The following is a 20578-nucleotide window of genomic DNA, read 5'->3' on the forward strand; positions in this document are numbered from 1 at the left end:
AATATGCTTTTTAAAAAAAGAGCTTTCTGGGACTCTTGTGTGAATTTTGAGACTAGGTATTGTCATTTTTCCCCTTCCACATTTGATTTATTTTACACTTCGTAAAAGGTTTTGTCAGAACGTCTAGTTCCTAGGTCATAGTTTCAATTGCACTTAAATTTCAACCCTTTATTTTGTATTAAAACCTATTGTGCTCTCTTAGGAGGGCTTCAGCTCAGGGTGAATGTGTGCTGCTGTGTTAGATGTTTCTGCAAAGGCTTTAAAGGCAAATGGTGTTCAGTGAGAATCACAGAGTTGAAGAAGGCCTCAGTTATGGGGGAAGAAAGCAGAACCCTCCATTTTTGTTTCGTTGCCCCTGCTGTCAGACTGTGATTTGGTCACTTTTACGTTTTCCCTAACTTATTCATTCATTCTTTTGTTTGCTTTAGTCACCTGCTAGTGGAGTAAGATACCTGTGATTGTAAACATGCACAGTAAAGCTGGCCCTTAAGTTATAACAGTGTCTCCCAGATTGGAGCTTTCCCTGTAGAAGTTGGAGGGGAGAACAGTCAGACCTCTCATTTGCTCTCCAAAATCTGACTCTGCATAGTTTGAAAATATCAGTCTCTAGGGGCTTGTCTACACTGCCTCCCTACTGCGAAGGGAGGATGGTAAGCAGGGTGTTGAGAGATTATTAATGAAGTGCTGCACTGCATATGCAGCACTTCATTAAGCTAATTCTTCCCTGTGGCAACTTCGAAGTGTAAAACATCGACGTGCCGACTCGCATGTAGCCGTGGTGACGCACAAGCCGGCACTTCAAAGTTGCCGCAGAGGAGAATTAGCTTAACGAAGTGTTGCATATGCACCACAGTACTTCACTAATAATCTCCCGACACCCTACTTACCATGCTCCCTTCAAAGCTGGAGCTAGTGTAGACACATTCTGAGAGTCTGAAGGAATATAGCTCCCGCCACTCTCAGTTTCTTTCCTACCACTTTGTCCAGCTGAGCTTTGTGTTCCTCATTCTGTTTGACTGTGTGTTTCAGCCATTTGTTGTTTGATTTTTTTTTTCCCCCCGAGATTTCTGGTTTGGGTTTTAGCTTTATTAATGCATAGGCATATCTGTTAGTAAGACTACAACATTGCTCTGTTCTGTGCTGCTCATCGCCTCTTTGTATCTGGAGTGTAGAGAAACTTAAGGAAATTTTTGTCAAGAGGGGCAAGGTGAATGAAGGAGTATCTCTTATTGGAAAAGCATCTGTCCATGAGAGAAATGAGCTTTTGAAAGCATGAACAGATGTTGGTCCTACAAAGATATTACCTCACTCACCTTGCCTCTCTACACAAGAATTTCCTTAGGTTTCTTTATACCCCAGAGAGAGAGAGAGATCTGTGGTGTCCGGGAACTGACACGACTACAGCAGCACTGCATACAACAATGATTCTTGTCTTCTCAGTTACTGATTGTTCTCATGCAAACCCTGATTAAAGAAATTCCAGGTTTGAAGCAGTAGAATGGTATTAAAGTAGGCAGAAGGCACACTTATGGTGGTTCTGGGAATCCCTTCTTTTATGGGCAAGATAAGTTTCCTGTTCATCCCTATCAAAAACTTGAGGGACTTATTCCCCATTTCTGACACTGAAATATCAAGGAGATCTGCTAGACAAACCAGGAAAGCCTGAGATGCCCAGTGGGAGTAAAGGATGATACTGTAACCATTTTTTAGATTAGGTGTAAGGATTGATCTCTCTGGCATTTAGACTGCCCTGTATTCTGCAAATCATCCTCCTTCACAGATTTTTATCATGCTGTACACCATATCCCTCCTGGAGATGAAAAGAAATACTGCCCATTCTCAGTCTTCATCTCTCACAGTTTAGGCATATGAACTCCCTATAAAGTTTTGAGTCTGGTCTGGTCTGGCTGTGGTCTGAAGAAGTGCATTTGTCCCACGAAAGTTCACCTAATAAATTATTTTGTTAGTCTTTAAAGTGCTACTTGACTGCTTTTTTGTTTTGATAGTATATAGACTAACATGGCTTTCTGTCTGTTACTATAAAGTTTAATATCATTGTCCTCTGAGTTGCTGTATTGTATATCCTGTTTGCATCTGATCAGGACAAGTTGTGAAACTTAAGGAAATTCTTAATTTCTGATCTGTACATTGTTTTTCACTTCTTTGCCCAAGCTCTTTCCTAGGAAACTGTTGCTGTTGGCCATTCTCTGAAGAACAGTTGAAGAACAGATACGATATTCAGAGGAGAAAGGGAAGGTTCTTACATGTGACTGGAAATCTCAGAATATATTGCCTCTGCAGATCTAAGCTGTGTCTACACGTGCACGCTACTTCGAAGTAGCGGCACTAACTTCGAAGTAGCGCCCGTCGCGGCTACACGTGTCGGGCGCTATTTCGAAGTTAACTTCGACGTTAGGCAGTGAGACGTCGAAGTCGCTAACCCCATGAGGAGATAGGAATAGCGCCCTACTTCGACGTTCAACGTCGAAGTAGGGACAGTGTAGACGATCCGCGTCCCGCAACGTTGAAATTGCCGGGTCCTCCATGGCGGCCATCAGCTGGGGGGTTGAGAGACGCTCTCTCCAGCCCCTCAGCTCACTGGTGGCCGCGTGGAGCGGCCCCTTAAAGGTCCCCTCCCCCGCCTTGACTGCAGGAAGCTGAGGCAACGTGCAGGCTGCAGCCTGCACACGCGGGCAGCCTGCACAGCCATCAGCCACCCAGCCAGCGGCGATGGCGAGCCAGGAGCCCCCCCAGCGCCCCCAGGGGACCCCCCCCAAGGGGAGCCAGGGCAGCCAGCCGAGCCAGAGGGCCACCCAGTCTGGGAAGCGGCAGCGGGGCCCCTCCTGGACGGAGGCCGAGCTGCGGGACCTGCTGGGGCTCTGGAGCGAGGAGGAGGTGCTCCAGGTAATGGGGAGCAAGAGGCGGAACGCGGATGCGTTCGCTCGGCTGGCCGATGGCCTGGCTGCCCGCGGTCACCCTGCCCGCACTCCGGATCATGTGAGGAGTAAGGTGAAGGAGCTGCGGCAGGGTTATGCCCGGGCCCGGGATGCGGCCAGCCGATCTGGGGCCGCCCCCGTCACTTGCCCCTTTTACAGGGAGCTCAGGGACATCCTGGGCTCCCGGCACACCTCCTCCCCTCCGGCCACCCTTGACACCTCGGCTGACGAGCCCCAGCAGGCCCTGCAGCCGGAGTCCGCCCCGGAGGCAAGCCCTGCACCCCGGGGCCCCCCCCCGGAGGCCATCCCCGGGACATTGCGGCAGGAGGAGGAGGACGAGGAGGAGGGGGGCTCCTCCTCTGCAGAATCCAGCCTGCAGATCCTCCTCCTGCCATCCCGGAGCAGCAGCAGGGCCTCCGACCCCCGGGGATCTCCGGACCGTGGGAGTGGACCCACAGGTAGGTACCCCTCTCTGGTGGACACCCCGGGGCTGGAGGGGCGGGGGTAACAGAGATGTGTCCAGGGCCCCCCACACGGTCACATGGCCATGGCCCCAAGGACACCAGGGCCATGGCCCTCACAGCACTGCAGCCATCAGCCCCTGCACCCCCCCATCCTGCATGACAGTGCCATGCCCCATCCCCGGGCCAGGGGGGAGCGGAACCTCGAGGGGCCCCCGGGCGGAGGGGGTGGGACACCCCGCAGCAGCAGCATGTGATGGAGTGGGGGGAGTGCCCAAGGGAGACTCAGGCTACATATGAGCCACAAGAGGCGAAGACCTCCCAGGGCCAAAGGAGGATCCTGGCGCTACAGCTGGCAGGTGACACCTCTGCCCTGAACCAACAGGAGGGAGGAGCCGAGCTGGCTTGGAATTGGGGGGCGAGGGCGGGGGCCACAGGTAGAGGCTATGGGAAGGGAGAGCTGGTAGGCAGCCAGCCTGAGGAGGGGGAAACCTGCATCCCAGAGGGGCCACCCTTGGGGTCTTCTCCCCACGACGGGTTGGAAGGACTGTCTCTTCCGACAGCTGGTGCTGTCACTCCTGCCAGAAACTGGCCATCTGTGGCCTAAGAAACCTCTCCTGCTCTCAGACCCTGCGGGGTGAAGTGAGAGTCGCTCCCACCAGGGGACGGGGTGCAGGGCAAGGGGACCCCTGAACCCCATCCATCACAGCAGCATTTCCCGGGGACGGGGATGTGGAACCTGTAGCACAGGGCGGGGGGAACAGAGGCCACGGCTCGGGGCCCACACTAACGCCTGTCTCCATTCTTCTTTCCCCCCTCCTCTCCTGTGTCCTGCACCTGCACCATCAGAAGGACCAGAAGAGAGCGCCGGCGAGGCCTCAGTTGTCCCGGAGAGCCCTCCAGGACCATCGCTCCAGGGCAGCCCCTCGGCCGAGGAACGACCGGCCCCGCGGAGGGCTAGACGGCGGACCCCGTGCCTACTACCAGCGACGGCGACGGACCCCCAGCTGCTGGCCATCCTCCGCCGGCAGCTGGAGGGATCGGAGCAGCACCTCCAGCTGCAGGAGCGGGCGCTGGCCTGGCGCCAGGAGGCATGGGGGGCCTATATGCAGACATTTAACCGGCTGGTGGACTACCTGGCCCCCCCATGCCGCGCCGGCCGAGCCATCGCCCGCCCTGCCCGCTCCTGCAGCCCCACCACCAGCTGCTCCGGCCGTCGCCGGCCCGTCCGCCGTCGGCCCACCACCCACCCGCGAGGGCCAGAGCGCCGAGGGACCCCTGGAGCCACCTGAGACTCGCCGGCACCGATACCTTCCAGTCCAGCCCACTCCCACCCAGCCGCGGACCAGACTGCAGGCGCGGCGGGGCTCCCGGCTGGGCACGCCCAGTGCGGGGCTATAGGGGCGAGGGGCCCGGGACGTGGCCCCCGCCCTGTTGTATATAGTTGGACCCTCTTTTTTTGGTGCCCCCGTTTGCCCCGTCCCCCCCATGTAAATAGTTCTCCCCTTTCTCCTCCCTGGTTTTCTTTTTATTATGTGTGCCACACAGTTGTTTCTTTGGTTTGTTTTATTTGTGTACATATTTCTTTGGTTGAATGTTTGTACTTAGTTTTCTGTTTCTGCCTCACATATTTATTTACACCCCAAAAAAAAGGTTCGCCCAGAAAAAAAAAATTTACGTTCACCCACAAGTTCGTGCTGTCATTTGTCCAGGACAAGTGAGGGGGGGGGGGGCGGTGGGGTGCTCCATGGTGTGGGCGTTGGGGCAGGAGTGTGGGGGAGGAAGGGGCAGGCAGTAGGGGGCCTGGGCAGAGTTCACCCCGCGGCCTGTTGGTCGAAGTGGGCCCGCAGGGCCTCCCGGACCCGGGTCCCCTCGGGGTCCACCTGCCGACTGGGGGCAGCAGGTGGCTGCACGTGTGCCCTGCCGGCCTCCGCAGCCCAGCCCTGCAGAAAGGTCTCCCCCTTGCTCTCCATGAGGTTGTGCAGGGCGCAGCAGGCACCCACAATCTGGGGGATGTTGTTGGGGCCCGCATCCAGGCGGGTCAGGAGACATCGCCAGCGTCCCTTGAGGCGGCCAAATGAGCGCTCCACCACCTGGCGTGCACGGTTCAGGCGCTCGTTGAAGCGCTCCTGGCTAGCGGAGAGGTGGCCCGTGTAGGGGTGCATGAGCCACGGCCGGAGGGGGTGTGCCGCATCTGCGATGACGCAGAAGGGCATGGTGGTGTCCCCCAGAGGGATCTCCCGCTGGGGGATGTAGGTCCCCGCCTCCAGCCGGCGGCACAGGCCCGAGTTCCGAAAAACCCGGGCGTCGTGGGTGCTGCCAGGCCAGCCCACATAAATGTCCTGGAAACGTCCCTGGCTGTCCACCAAGGCCTGCAGGACGGCAGAATGGTAGCCCTTCCGATTGAGGTATCGTCCTCCACTGTGATGCGGGGCGCGGATGGGGATGTGAGTCCCATCCAGAGCCCCGAAGCAGTTGGGGAAGCCCAGGGTGGCAAAGGCGGCGAGAATGGCATGTGGGTCCCCCAGCCTCACGAGCCTGTGCAGGAGCATGGCATTGATTGCACACACGACCTGCAGAGAAAGCACATGGGACAGCCCCAGTGAGGGGTGAGCAGGGTGTGCGTGGCCCTGCCCTGCCCTGCCCTGGCCCCCCTGCCCTGCTCTGGCCCCCCTGCCCTGCCCTGGCCTCCCCCTGTGGGTTCTCTTACCTCCATGAAGACAGCCCTGACGGTGGCCTTTCCGACACCAAACTGCTGCCCCACGGATCGGTAGCTGTCCGGAGTGGCCAGCTTCCAGACAGCGATGCCGACCCGTTTCTCCACAGGGAGGGCACGCCGCATGGCAGTGTCCCGGTGCCTGAGTGCGGGGGTGAGCCACTGGCACAGCTCCAGGAATGTCTGCCGGCTCATCCTGAAGTTCCTGAGCCCATGGTCATCGTCCCACTCCCCAAGCACCAGCCGCTCCCACCAGTCGGTGCTGGTGGGGTAGCTCCACAGCTGCTGGCATGTGAGGTGGGGGGTGGAGCGGGGTGCTGCAGGGGTAGGGGTTGAGCCCTGCTGCCCTGGGGGCATCTCCTCCCCTGGGGCAAGGAGGTACTCAGCTGCCTCCCACATGGCATGGGCCAGGGCAAGCCCTGCTCCTGCCGGGAGGGCTGGGTGGACCTCTAGCTGCTGCTGCTGCTGCTGCTGCTGGGGGTCCATGACTGCGGCGCCCGGGGTCTGTGTGCCTATATGGCTCCTCGGACCGCGTGCTGTGCAGGCTGAGTGTATGTGGGAGGGGCCCTTTAAGGGAGCGGCTAGCTGTTGCCCCGGAAGCGCTAGTCCGCCCGTTGACCCTGTCTGCAGCTGTGCCTGGCATCCCTATTTCGATGTGTGCTACTTTGACGTGTAGATGTTCCCTCGCTGCGCCTATTTCGATGTTGGGCTGAGCAACGTCCAAGTTGAACATCGACGTTGCCGGCCCTGGAGGACGTGTAGACGCTATCCAGCGAAATAGGCTATTTCGATGTCGCAACATCGAAATAAGCTACTTTGATGTAGGCTTCACGTGTAGACGTAGCCCTATAGTCACAAATAACCTAGATTTCTCGGGAGAAAGTACAATTCAAAGTCCTCTGTCTCGAGCCTATTTGGAAGCTGAGAAAAATGAGAGGATCATCAAAACAGTGATCAAAATACAAAGCAGAAATTCTGATGAGGCATCTGGGTATATTTAAGATATTTTAGCCACTGCTGCAAACAGAAAACTTTTACTTCTAGAAATGTTGATGCTAATATATGGCTTAATCAGATTAAAGTAGTACAGTTTCCATTACATTAAGACAATTTGCTGATGTATATTTTTGGAGAATGTTTTGTGCTTGAAAGAAACGGTGGCAGGAGTGTGGATAATTCAAACTGAATATGTAATTTCATCTGGTTTACCATTCTTAAGGTCAGAAATCCTATGATGCTTCACTCACTTCTGACATTTCGGTAGCGTAGCAAAACTGCAAAATCGACTGGGCTAGAATTAAATGGAATCCTGAGGGTAAATTCTGCCTGGACTTTGTGTACTTCCAGTGTTTTTAAAATTGTGCAACCGATTTCCGGTTCCTATGAAAACATGATTGTAGGAGCCTGGAAATTATGTGAGTGCCCAATTTTTAGGAAGAGTGCTGTGGGATTTTGGGTTTTAAACAGAGTTGGAAAAAGTACCCCAAAAGTTACTTGAGTAAAAGTGCAGCTCTTTGGGAAGGAAAGGGCAATTAACTTAAGTACAAGTTATCAGTGTCCCTCTGGAAAACTACCTGAGTAAAAATGTGTCTCATATCACATCTAGATTGTATTCAAGTGTCCACAAATGAAAGCAGCTGCACTTTTACTGAAGTAATTTTGGGGACATTTTTTTCCACTTCTGGTTTTAAAATCTTGTTTTCTCAGTCTTGTGTTTGTAGAGGAATAATGTCAGGTTTTGGTTTTGCTTTATTACTTGCAATAAGTGTGATAGAATCTGTAGAGGTAACGGGCCCAGTTAAAGGCAGGTAGATGAGCTTAGTTTTCATGGGTTAAAATAGAAGAAGTCTGTATATTAAGCTTGAGTTGATTTGCTAAATATAAATGACCATTTGTATCCTTAGATTTTTCAGACAAGAATATTTTTGGGGGGAATGTGTTTGGCTTCTTCAAACAAAGAGATGTCTGGTAGGTAACAGTAGAGCCAGTGTAAAATGTCCAGCATAAAATGGTTGAAGTTAAATTGATGCTGTGCTATAATTTAGCATGACACTTCACAGACCATGTCCTGTGAAAAGGGCGGTATGATCAGCAGATCATTGGGGCTTTGGTAGCAGAGGCATAGTTTCATGTTATTAATATAGTGGTCTAGATTGGGGTCAGCACCCTCCAGCCTGGGTGCCTAGAGTGGCACGTGAGCCAGTGGGCACACAAGGTGGGAGCTCAGCTCTGCACTTCCTTCCCCATGCAACCGAGAGCTTGCTGTGGATTTACAAAAGGTAAGTTGATGCTACCAACCACCAGCTAAAAAATAAAGCTCTGCATCTGTATTAATTTATGAAGCTGTTGTAAGTAGGACTATAGGTGACTTCAAAAAGTATCACTGGCACTCGGATCGTACATAGAGGTCAAATTTCAGCACTCCACCTTGGAGTGGTTGCTGACCCCGGTCTAGATTCTGTGATGATGTAAATCCACCAAGGCATTTTATGCCAGCAGACAATCTGGCTCAGGATGCCAGAAATAGATTCTTGTATAATGAAGCCTATCCATATATTGTATCTACATTAGGAGATGATGCTTCCCAACAACTTGGTGCCCATGTTGCACATTCCAAAGCTATTCAAATTGTATAATAAATAGCTCTTGTGTAGAAATGAGGAATTTTTTTTAAAATCTTGCTTAATATAAACAGAATGCTCTACAGGAGGGAGGTGGGGGAGGAAACCCACACAACCCACCACCATAGTGGGGTTGCATACTATGCCACCTAAGAAGCTTTCAGACAAGTTTTGCATGTTTAAATGGACAAAGATATGGAGCAGTTTATAGAGTGGTCAAAGGCCATCAATGTCAGTAATTGCTCTGGGGCAGAAAGTGGTGGAAACTAGATTAAAAGAGATGTTGAGGAAACATGACAATGGTCAAGTTGACTGCACTTGATTCAAACATGAACTCAAAGGTGAATAGTTTCATGATGCTCATTGTGTTTCTAGTGTAATCATTTAAAAAAAAAAAACCGTCTGTCCATAGTGAATGAAAGTCATGTAATAGTTTAAAAAAAAACAAAAAAAAAACCCAAAAAACAGACTGACTTATGAATTCTGGTTTGTATTCTTTGCCACGGATGTCCTGTGTGACTGGTAGAATCACTTCACCTTTGTGTGCTTCCATTTTTCTCATCTGTAAAATGGGGCTAATAATGCTTGCCAGTGTCACAAGTAAATGCTACTGTTTGTAAAGGACTTGGAGATCCTCGGAAGGGAAGACACTATACAGATGCAAAGTGTTGTTATTGCTATTGTGTCTTTACCAGTATGTATATCTACTGCCATGTACATCAGTAAATGAGATGCGATTTTGTAAACAGCAGCACATCATCCATTCTCTTGCTCTTACAGCATTATCTTAATACAATCACTGCTGAACCCTGCTTGATGATATGTGTGTTGAAAAGACAGCATTGTTTGCTTGCCCAATGTTAATTTTGGACATTGTATGCATGTGATTACATTCAGATCACTGCTTTCTAATTTTAATTATTTTATACTGGCGGTAAACAGGAAGCAAGTATTGTCTGCATAAAATCCCACTGGGTGATGCACAACTCTGGTCATAGTATTCTACTCAAGTTATTTTCCACATTATTTAATCACAGATCATAGTCTGCCAGTGGAAGCTTTCAGTGAAGGTTGACCAGAAGCTGGAGACCTTGAGATAGGAAATGGCTTCCTGGTCATGAACAGCAGGGATTGAAGTGTGTTGTGTGTTTTTCCCCCCCGTCCCCCCAAAATTGTCATAGTTTTAGTGGAAGTGTCACATGAATAGTTGTAAGGCCCTATTTCAGAGTGAGTTAGATCTGCTTGCAATAAGGAACATAAGAACAGCCATCCTAGGTCAGATCAAAGGTCCATTAAGCTTAGCATCCTATCTTCCAATCGTGACCGAGGCCAGATGCCCCAGAGGGAGTGAACAGAACAGGTAATCGTAGAGGGATCCCTCTCCTGTCATCCATTAGATTGAGCCAAGTATTAATAATAATAATAATAATAATAATAATTAATAATTAATAATAGTTGGCTCAATCTAATTCTTGACCTTCCCCCCGACCCCTCCACTCTCTGATTTGCTCACCTTGATTATCTTTTTCTGATTTGTCCTCCTTGCTTACTGTTTTTGGTTCTCTGTGCCTTAAATATTGAGTCTGTTCTGGTCTGGCTATGGTCTGAAGAAGGGGGTCTGTCCCACGAAAGCTCAACTAATAAACTATTTTGCTAGTGTTTAAAGTGCTACTTGACTGCTTTTTGTTTCGATAGTGTATAGACTAGCACGGCTTCCTCTCTGTTACTGTTTACATTGGTGTTCCACCAAAACAAGAGGGTCAGGTGGTTCAGACAAAATAGCTTCTTTTGAACTTCAGCTTGAAATCTGGTTTTGTTTCAGTAGTTCATGTCTTGTGGCTACAACTCAAGAAGTTCACAAAATATACTGATCATAAATTGTGTCAACAAATATTGTTTGTATGAGAATAAGGACTTCAGTATAAACTGTGATTCTTCATTAGTTGCTCAATGGGGATTGAGAATGAGAACCATCTAGTAGCACCTTGTGGAGACAGCAAGCCTCTATGGCATGGAAAACAAGAATCTGTTCCTCACTGGAATAAGGATCAAGAAGTTCTTGAATATATTCCATGTGGACTGTATTATTGATGTTTCAACAGAAATTTAGGTAGTTTCTCTATTCACTGATTATACAGGCTCATTTTTGAGCCTATAATACTGTATTTCAAATAGTTCTGCATATATTATTTAGGACCAAAAATACAAGACCTTCCAATAGTTGAATCTTTCTTTTGTTTTACACAGCACCAATGTGCACATTATTGTGTTAAGTTCTGCAGAACCATGAAAAAAAGGACCCTGATGATGATTACTTTGGCTCAAGACTGAGGCAGTTACTTTAAATTAATTAATGGCTAGGATCGTGAATTATGATGGTTTGCAACATGATCTTTTCTGTTTTCCTCTCTCTAGATCCCTCAGATGAGTCGCCCAGACCTGATTCTCTTTTTAATGAAGTATCTTATGGCTCTAGTAGTTGGGATCCCCTCTGTGTTTTGGGTTGGAAGTAAAAAAACCTGTTTTGAATGGGCCAGCTTTTTTCACGGACGCAGGAAAAAAGAGTGAGTACTGTTGTTGTGTGAGAGACTTATCAGTGTAATATTGGCAAATAAACTCTGTCCTGTAATTCTGAGGTCTCGTCTATACTTGTTTTCATTGGGGACCAACTTCACCTACTCAAACAGTGTAGCTAAAGTCAGCAGATCTACCATGGTGCCTTGTGTGTGGTCATGTTGATGTGGGTGGTTCTCCTGTCAGTGCTGGCTACTCTTCTTCTATTGGTGGAGTACCAGCACCAGTGGGATCAAGCTTGGAGATCAATTTATATCTACAGTAGAAGCAATAGGTGGATGGTCCCCATTGATCCACCACATATTGGGGGCAAGAGAGAGCACTTTGAGTTAATCCTATCCAAACCAGTTCCCTCTTAGAGTCGGGTTAGGGTTAGGCAACTTGCCTAGAAGTGGCACACTATTCATTGTTTATTTAAAGTAAACAAACAAACAGTTGTGTTCACACCGTTTTTTCATGGTAATAGTATCTAATTAAGACATGTAATCTGTTATCAAGCTATTTTGCATCATTGTTCTTAGATAATATGGGATACAGCATGATGCTACATATGTCACTTCCTGAGCTTCCTTCTCTCTACGTACCATCTCCTCAGCTAGGCAACTGAGCCAACTGAGGCAAACTAATTTTTTTTCTTGTCATGGTTCTTCTGCAGTTATGTGCTCTTTTTAATCCTTCTATTGTGCATTGAAGGCCCTATTAAGCTGCAGTTCAATAAAATTAATTACAGTAAAATCTTTAAGTGACTTCTGAGTGGACTGACAAATGCACTGCTTAACACAAAAGTAGTCTTCTACCAAAAATACAAGAAAATTGCACTCAGTATAGTTGGGGACAGATTTTAAGGTCACGTGTATAAGATTCACTGCAACCTAGTATAAATAACACATCTCTTATCCATTCATATACATCCTTTCAGCTAAGGTGGTATTTCCTAACCTGGACATCTCTGTGGTGACAGAATGCTCTGGATTGAGTAGGAGGTAGGGCCCATGATCTGTGCAGTGCACAGAGCTCAGTTGCTCTGTCCCAAACATTTGCCTTCCATTAAAGTAGCGAGTGGCTCCAGGAAGTTGCCAGGCTTGTTGCCATGTTCCTGTGGTGGCCCTTACTGCTGCAGGGCAGTACACAGCAGCCTCCTGACTTGAGCTGCTCTCTTCTGTTGCCATGGCAATCAGATCAGCAGTGAGAGATGGAGCATCCATGGCTAGCCCCATGTAACATGTTGATGAGTGGGAGAATGAGAAAAAGGGGCCATCAAGAGATGGAAGACATCGTAGGGGCAGGGGAACAAAAACAAGATCTTAGTTTTTCCATTGTACAAAATGCTAAAAAGAGATCAAATGGATAGAAAAATCACTGGCTGCTCTGCCAGCGAATAGCAGGAGAGGATACTAAAAGTGTACCTGTCCACCAATCCAACATGGAGGACCTCCAAAAAACAAGACTGGGAGCCACACTCACCGAGATAAGGGCTAAAAGCAAAGACAGATCCATTTGCAAGTTTGTGTGTTCTGTACTTCACAAAATATGTTGCTCTTCTAGACATTTAAAATTCAGTTTTAAAATTATCATTTTAGAACATAAGAGAGGCTATGCTGGGTCAGATCAAAGGTCTGTCTAGCCCAGTATCCTGTCTTTTGACAGTGGCTAATCCCAGGTGCCCGAGAGGGAATAAACAGAACAGGTAATCATCATGTGATCTATTCCCATTCCCAGCTTCTGGCAAACAGAAACTAGAGACTCCATACCTGCCCATCCTAGCAGCCATTGGTGGACCTATCCTTCATGATCTTATCTAGTTCTTTTTCCATCTATATGATAGTCTTGGCCTTCACAATGTCCTCTGTCAAGGAGTTCTACAGGTTGACTATGCATTGTATGGGGAAAAAAATACTTCCTTTGCTTGTTTTAAATCTGCTACTAACTAATTTCATTTTGTGACCCCTAATTCTTGTGATATGAGAAGGAGCAAATGATGTTTCCTTATTTCCTTTCTCTATGCCAGTCATGATTTTATAGACCTCTATCATATCCTCTCTTAGTTGTCTCTTTACAGTCTTACTAATCATTCCTCACATGGCGGCTGTTCCATATACCTTGTAATTTTTGTTGCTCTTCCAGTTTCAGCATGTTTTTTGAGATGGGGTGACCATGTCTGGGGAAGGGAGTGACTTTTCCTGTTTATATAGATGATTGCTTCAGCAGCTGATGTACTGCACTGTCTCAAAGATGTCCTTGTGACAATATCCCTGAACCCACTAGTGGTAAGGCCATCAGGGAATACCAGGTTTAAAAGAAAACTATACTGGTTGTAGTTCTTGCATGATTCGTACAATTCATGAAGCTGCCGGTGTTGTGAAGTAACAGCAAATTTGTCGTTTACACTGCAATTGAGATACCATGTCCTCTTCCCACCTAGGCTAGAAGAGCAATTGTAGGTTACAGGGCGATTCTCTAAACATTGGCCAAAATATTCCAAGTAGGCTGTTTAAAATTAGGCAACTCGATCCATAAGCGGCCTGATTGTTCTGCCTCACTTCTCTTAGGGTAACATTTGGACCACGATGTGCGTATTAAAGCTGTATGTTTAATGATAGCCCAGGCCAGTTTGGAAGAGCTGTTGAGATCTCTTTGCTGTGTTTATTTTAACATGAATTATTCCAATTCTGTGCTTTGTCCAGAACTGTAAATGAGAGTCATCAGGTTCTGCAGGAGCCCGATTTTGCTCAGTCACTTCTGAGGGATCCCAATACACCCATTATCCGAAAGTCAAGGGGAACCTCCACCCAGGGGACTTCTACTCATGCCTCATCTACTCACCTGGCTATGATGGATGACCAGCGGAGCAAAGCAGGCAGTGTCCACAGCAAAGTAAGCAGCTACCATGGCAGCCTGCATAGATCCCGTGATGGCAGGTGAGTTCCATGTATCATTCAAAATTCTAATGTAAGTGGAGTCAATGAGCCTTTGTATCAGAACGAATCCTGGATGCTACTCGTGCTGTTTCATTTGGCTGCACTTCGGCTTTTATGAGGTTGGATTCTCAACCTCTGCTAATAGTCACCTTCCCAAACTAGTGAACATATCCTTAAAGAATTTTAAATCTGGGTTGATAGATGAAATATCCTGTAACTTTCAGTTGTTATGAGTGTATGAATTAGGTTATGAATCAGCCAATTTCTGCTGAGACAGAATCTGCTGTTGGTGTACAGTGTTGATTTGCATGGAAAATAAAATCTATTAGAAGTTCAATGTGGCAGATTTGCAGGTGGAGTAAATAGTCAGTCACAGATCTACTGAAATTAAAAAAAAAAAAAAAAAAGTTGCTTAGCTAAAGTGACCATTGGGTAGCCTGAATTCATTCACCAAATTTTCACTTAGTGTTAGCATGGTGCTATACTAAATATTCTTTTCCTTATTTTATAGATGGGGAAAAATAGAAAGTAACTGGCCAGAGGTCACATACAAGTTAAGTGGCAGAGCCAAATAGAATAAGTCCTACTTTATTCATAAAACCGTAGAACTGTATATTATCAAGAGTTAGGTATTTGCCAATTTACTTAGACACACTCTCCCACTTAGTTTTGATTGAGGTAATAATGAAATTGTCCTTTTAAATTAGGTACACCCCCTGCAGCTACAGAGGCATAGAAGACAGACTACCTCATGGCAGCATGTCACGACTGACTGATCACTCCAGGCATAGCAGTTCACATCGGCTCAATGAACAGTCACGTCACAGCAGCACCAGGGATCTTAGCAACAACCCAATGACCCACATCACTCATGGTACCAGCATGAACCGGGTTATTGAAGAGGATGGAACCAGTGCTTGATTTGCTTTCAACACAGAGGAGCTTCTCCTCCTCTAATTTGGAGTCCCTTTCTCAGTGATGTGATAATACTCAGTGTTATCATGCTTCCTACTGGTGCTGATCTTTTTGTATCAGGAAGCTGAAGTTTGACTTTACCTTTTTACAGCCAGCTGTCATTGTGCTTACATCAGAGCTGTGATGCTCAGTGATCAGCAATCTGGAAATTAACCTACCAGTTGGGAATTATAAATAATTTATTTGCAACTTGTTCTCCCATCATACACCATAGCTGGATTTCCTTACTAGAAGATCCCCAAATACTCTGAATTTCAGTAATTATTGTCTTTAAAGACCTCTTTGGTGAGGTCACGTTAAGAGTTCAAATAAGCGGAAGGAAGCTTTTGAATGTTTGAAGAAGTTCTTCCACAAACCCTTTTGTCTCTGATTAGATAATAAAGTGGTACTTGTCATCAAGCACAGAGGGAGGGCTGCACATTAGATACTGTACAGAGAACATCTGTGAAAAATAAGCAAACATTTTTAAACAATCATGCTGGAAATACAACAAAAGAATGAGAATTCTGTAGAAAGAATGGAAACTCCATTGAAGATTGTCAGTTCTTACAGAATTTTTCAGGCTCAGTAGTTAGGGTCGGGGTGGGAAAGCTTGAATTTTTTATATTGGTATTTTCCTTGCTTTTTTACAAAATGCTATTTACATTTTCTACTTGTTTACAATTTTTCAGGTGAGTGTGTTGGGGAAAAGGTGGAAACTTAGTGTACCAGCTACCTAGAAAGTATTCAGCTACCCATTTTTAAACTAACACACAAACATGGTAAGATTCCCTGTTCTTCAAACACATTGGGGGAACCTAGATTTTCCATTTAAAGTAAAATGTTTGACTTCTCTCCTTATGGGCTTAGAAGAACAAATCCTGATCCCACCCCTGATGGTTGAGTCTGGAGGACTGGGTGGAGGGAGCAGGGAATTTATGTGGGGACCCACCAGCAGATCACAGAACTGTGCTCTGTGAGGACTCCCTCTATGTTGAATATGTTGTAGAGTGTGAGGCTTAGAGTTAAGTTGGAGAATATCAAGGAAGGAATGGAGCAATGGATCCATGAGTGCATAGATCCATGAGCCAGATTACACTGCTATGAGAATGAGGTGAAAGTGCAGGAAGGGTCAGGAAACTGTTGCTACTCTGCAGTCCTTCTCACTAGTGGGGTGCGCAATGGAGAGAGTATTTAGCATATATTATGGATCTCTATTCTCTAGCTCACCATTATCATTTGGAACAGAGAATTTTCAGAGATCTTTAGAAGCCTGAATAATTTTGCTGTGCTTTTCCCTTCAGGGACAAATCTTGGCTTAGTGGACATTGCAGGCATATTCAAGTAATGGTTTAGATGGTACAGAGGATCTGAAGCAGCTATTGTAAGTTTCAAGTATCATTTACTATGAGGAAACACTGGTTATATTTGAACCTACCTCAGTCACTACTGTAGCATACGGCTGGGAAATACACACTTTATCACTGACCTAATATTGATTCCCATTATAACCTGTTTGAGGCATTTTAAAAAGCCTTTGTACATGGTTGGGTGGCATAACCTCAGAGGCAGGAACCCAGAAAAAGTATTTCAGAGGCTTTGTGGAGCAACAAGACTTTTAGGCTGTGCAACCATTATTCATTTTAATTATGCCCCAGTGATGTGACAGCAAATCACTTAACCATGTTAGTCTTTAAAATCAAAGGTTGCTCTGGGAGTTATCATGCCTTTAAAAATCTGTTTACTTATCAATTGCTTTTCCCAGCCCGACCAGGCTTTGCTCCAAAAGAGAGGCGTGAACCAACACCAACTTCAAATAAAAAACTTCAGAAGCTCACTCAGTACTCTCCTGTCTGTGTAAATGCCATTAATAGTGTTAGAAGTTACTGTGCACACATGATATGAGGGCAGAATAGATGCTGTTGTTCTGTTAGATTGGCTGTAGGTATAGCTAATTGCCACAGTCACACATACTGTTAAATCTCTATCATCTGTATCATCCTTTTAGAGCAGATGGTATGAGATGTTTGAGTAGCTTTCACATTGTCAGGCTTACAATTCTATATCCCCAACAATGGGGAAATATGTTCTTGTTTTAAAATTCAGCTTAAACTGAGCAGCTTCTTGTTTTTGCAAAGAGATGTTATTTTGTAGGAATTTGGATTTACAAAGGGAGTCAATTATCTTAAACTTTTTAACTGTTGTAACTGAAGGTAAAGTTTTTACGTTGCTCTTTTTTGCTATGTGTGCGGTAATGTTCTGATTTTCGACAATGATTTTGCAGTATGCTGTGACTTTACCAACTGGGAGCAGGGGGAGTTGGAATGGTTGAGGTTAGAGCCATGGCTTGTTTGTTTTTGTAGGTTTTTAATTTGTTTTAAATCTCTGCTAATCTGGGGAGAAGGGGGGTTAATCTGGCCTGTGATTCCAGATGTGAGAATTCTTTACTCACCTATTCCATACATGGAAGGTATAACCTGAGTAGCGATTTGACTATAACGTGCTGGCCCCAGTTGTTGATATTCACTACCTCCACCCTATTGCAGTCCCAACCGCACATCCTGTTAGCTTCAGAACTGACCTACTGCAATAGTCCCTTACATTTCTAAAGTCCCTGCCTTCTTCTGATTTTAGATTCTTTTAAAAATGATGAATAAAGCGTCACAGTACTTGGGTAAAGTTGATTTTAGCATTAGCTCCATTGGACAGCTGGGAGAAGAGAGGCACAGAAAATTTGTCACCTAAGTTTACAAGGAAGGCTGCAGCAGTGCTGAAAATAAAATAAAGATCTCCCAATTCCCAGTCCTAGGCCTTAGCCGCAAGACTATATTTGTATTGTGTCAATAACTGCATCATGTCCTCAAGAGGTGAACATCTTGCATCTTTCTCCTGCTTGCCGGCCCAGCCCGCTTTCCTCTGGAACCTCACGCCAGCATGCTTCTATGTTCTGTTCAAGGCCAACTCTACCCTCCATGCAGAATAGATGATTGCTGACAATATTGAGACGTTCAGTAACCACTTGAGTTCTGCTCTTACTGCAAGCTGGTATAGGCAGGCATTTGCCAGATTGCTTAAGGTAGTTTTGGACAGCTTGTGGCCAGTGGATGACCACGAGTGACCTATGACTTCGTGTGACCTATTAGGGTAAGCTGATTGCGGGCTATGTAACACATTTTGCTGACATTGACCATTCGCAGGCCTGGCCCCCATAGCTCCTAGTGGCCATGATTCATCGTTCCTAGCCAATGGGAGATACAGGAAGCAGTGCAGGCCACAGAGACCACCAGTTGACCACCACTGGCCTAAGACAACAGTGGCCCTAGAGCCAGCAGTGTTCTTCATTTCTTATTCCCTGGGATACTATGTCTTCAACGTGCTTCACCCCAACCTCTGTGGTTTAATGAAGATGTGCATAACAAAAATAGCAATGATGTCATATGTATGTCTGTCTGAGAATGCAGTACCTCTGAAGGACAGTGCTTTTGCCTATTGAATCACAACTGATGGGGCTTACATCCTGTATGGCGAGCTAGCCCCTGGCAAAAGACCTCCCGGACACCCCCAGTTGAGTTACAAAGATGTTTGCAAGAGGGGCCTCAAAGAGGTAGACATCGAGCCGGACAGCTGGGAGGAGCTGGCAGACAATCGCAGCAGATGGAGGCAGGAACTACACAAGGGCCTTCAGAAGGGTGAGATGAGGATCAGACGGCTAGCAGAGGAGAAGCGAGCCCACAAAAAGCACAGTAAGGACCTGCCAGACACCCATTACACATGCAACAGATGCAATGACTGTCAGTCTTGTGTGGGCGTTCACAGTCAACGCTGCAAATAATGATCCCAAATGGAACTACGAAGGGTGCGATCCATAGTCTACGTAGACTGAAGGATGCTACTACTACTGATGGGGCTTGTTCAGAAAATGTTTTGGAAGACTTTAGGGGAAAATCTGCAAATGGCTTGTAAAGCAGCTTGCCTGCTCTCAAATGTTGTACATTGGTATTTTCTTAGTTTTAGTTTGTTAAATGTAAGTTTTACTACAGAGGCTTTAGTTGTGACTGGTATAGAGCATATATTTGAAAAATGGATGATCTGAGATTGATTACAGGATACAGTATGTTACTTACAGGCTATTGCTTTGGAAGTATCTCATATTAGCACTAATGTAAGGCCTACTGCTGAGATTGCTCTGGTGGTCTCAGTCCAGTTTGTAACCTGCAGGCATACATGTCATAAGCTTCCACCAGAATGTGGTGCTCTTGCAGATTTTTAACAGCAAGGCTGAAGATAACATGGATATGGAAACGGCATTACTATGCTCTTCAGAACAGGTCCTGCCAAAGTAAAAGTTGAGGCACAGAGGTGCTTCTGTAGCATATTGTTGACTGAGTAGAAGCTTTACGTTTGTTGTTATCAGTCTTGGTATCTTTTACAAGCACTAGACTTATTTAAGGTCCAAGCCACAAACTCACACTCCTATTTATTCAAAGGAAGGCCATTTGAGGATGTCTTGCAGGAATGCGCCATTAAAGCAGGAAGAACATTGCTGACTAATTGGTATCATGTGCAGATTGGTCTTTTGCTACCAGAGGTCCAATTTGAGCCGTGGAATGTTTAAATTGACATTAGAACTTTTGTGATGAGGTACCCAGGGCTGAGGAAAGACTTCACCAGGCCCTGGGGGGAAAGTGGCACCAGAACCCCAGAAGGGGCAGGGCTTCTGGCAGAAGGGTTGTGGGAGTGGCAGCCAGGGGACCTGGTCTCTTTTCAATCTCCAGTCGCTAAGGCAGTGCTCCCTTTACCCCTATCCCCTTGGTGGCCTTGGATGTACCTGTCTTATGACTGCGTTGTGTTGATTGCTTATGAACAATGACTCTGAGATGGTATATCTTACACATTTTAAAGTATAATGAACTGTTGTAGGCTCTCATGCTGAAGACCACTGCATTTAACAGCATTCTCATCTCTTCAAATGTTTCTGTTGAAATGCTCCTGTATGAATTGTAACCTCGTCCATCTCCAAATGGGGGAAAAGCTTTAGTGTTTTTGAGATTTGTATGTAGTGGGTGCACTTTGTTATTAGCATGATATTGTAACATTAGCAGGTTTTACTTTGGTTCTTGGTAGACTTGTTTACAGTAGGCCAGTGTCAGTTTCGTAAAGTTTGATTTTTTAGCACTTTAACTGTGAGTGTACAAAAGGATTACCATATTGTAGTTGTACATTTTGATTTTAGACCTTTTCAAATTTTTAATAAAATTGACACAAAAGTAGTGGCATTTGGCCTTTTTTCATAGGCTTTGAGTTTATTTTTCAGTTGTTACAGAATTGTATATGTCTTTAACAACACTTTTCAGACACCGCTGTTTCTTCCTTGATTTACATACCGCTTTCTAACCAG

At 46.3% G+C, this 20578-nt stretch overlaps 1 protein-coding gene across 4 annotated transcripts in view; it reads left to right on the top strand.

Moving 5' to 3' along the window:
- FZD3 (frizzled class receptor 3) overlaps positions 1-20438 on the top strand; it is a 106660-nt gene extending 86222 nt beyond the window's left edge. For all 4 annotated transcript variants that reach the window (XM_074991458.1, XM_074991461.1, XM_074991459.1 and 1 more), the window contains 3 exons: positions 11150-11298; positions 13993-14226; positions 14934-20438. In XM_074991458.1, the coding sequence (XP_074847559.1) occupies positions 11150-11298; positions 13993-14226; positions 14934-15147 (597 nt within the window). In that variant the 3' untranslated portion in view covers positions 15148-20438. The remainder of the gene's footprint in view (positions 1-11149; positions 11299-13992; positions 14227-14933) is intronic.
- Positions 20439-20578: the final 140 nt, after the last annotated feature.

Source organism: Carettochelys insculpta, chromosome 3 (assembly GCF_033958435.1).
Source record: "Carettochelys insculpta isolate YL-2023 chromosome 3, ASM3395843v1, whole genome shotgun sequence".
Taxonomy (NCBI): domain Eukaryota; kingdom Metazoa; phylum Chordata; order Testudines; family Carettochelyidae; genus Carettochelys; species Carettochelys insculpta.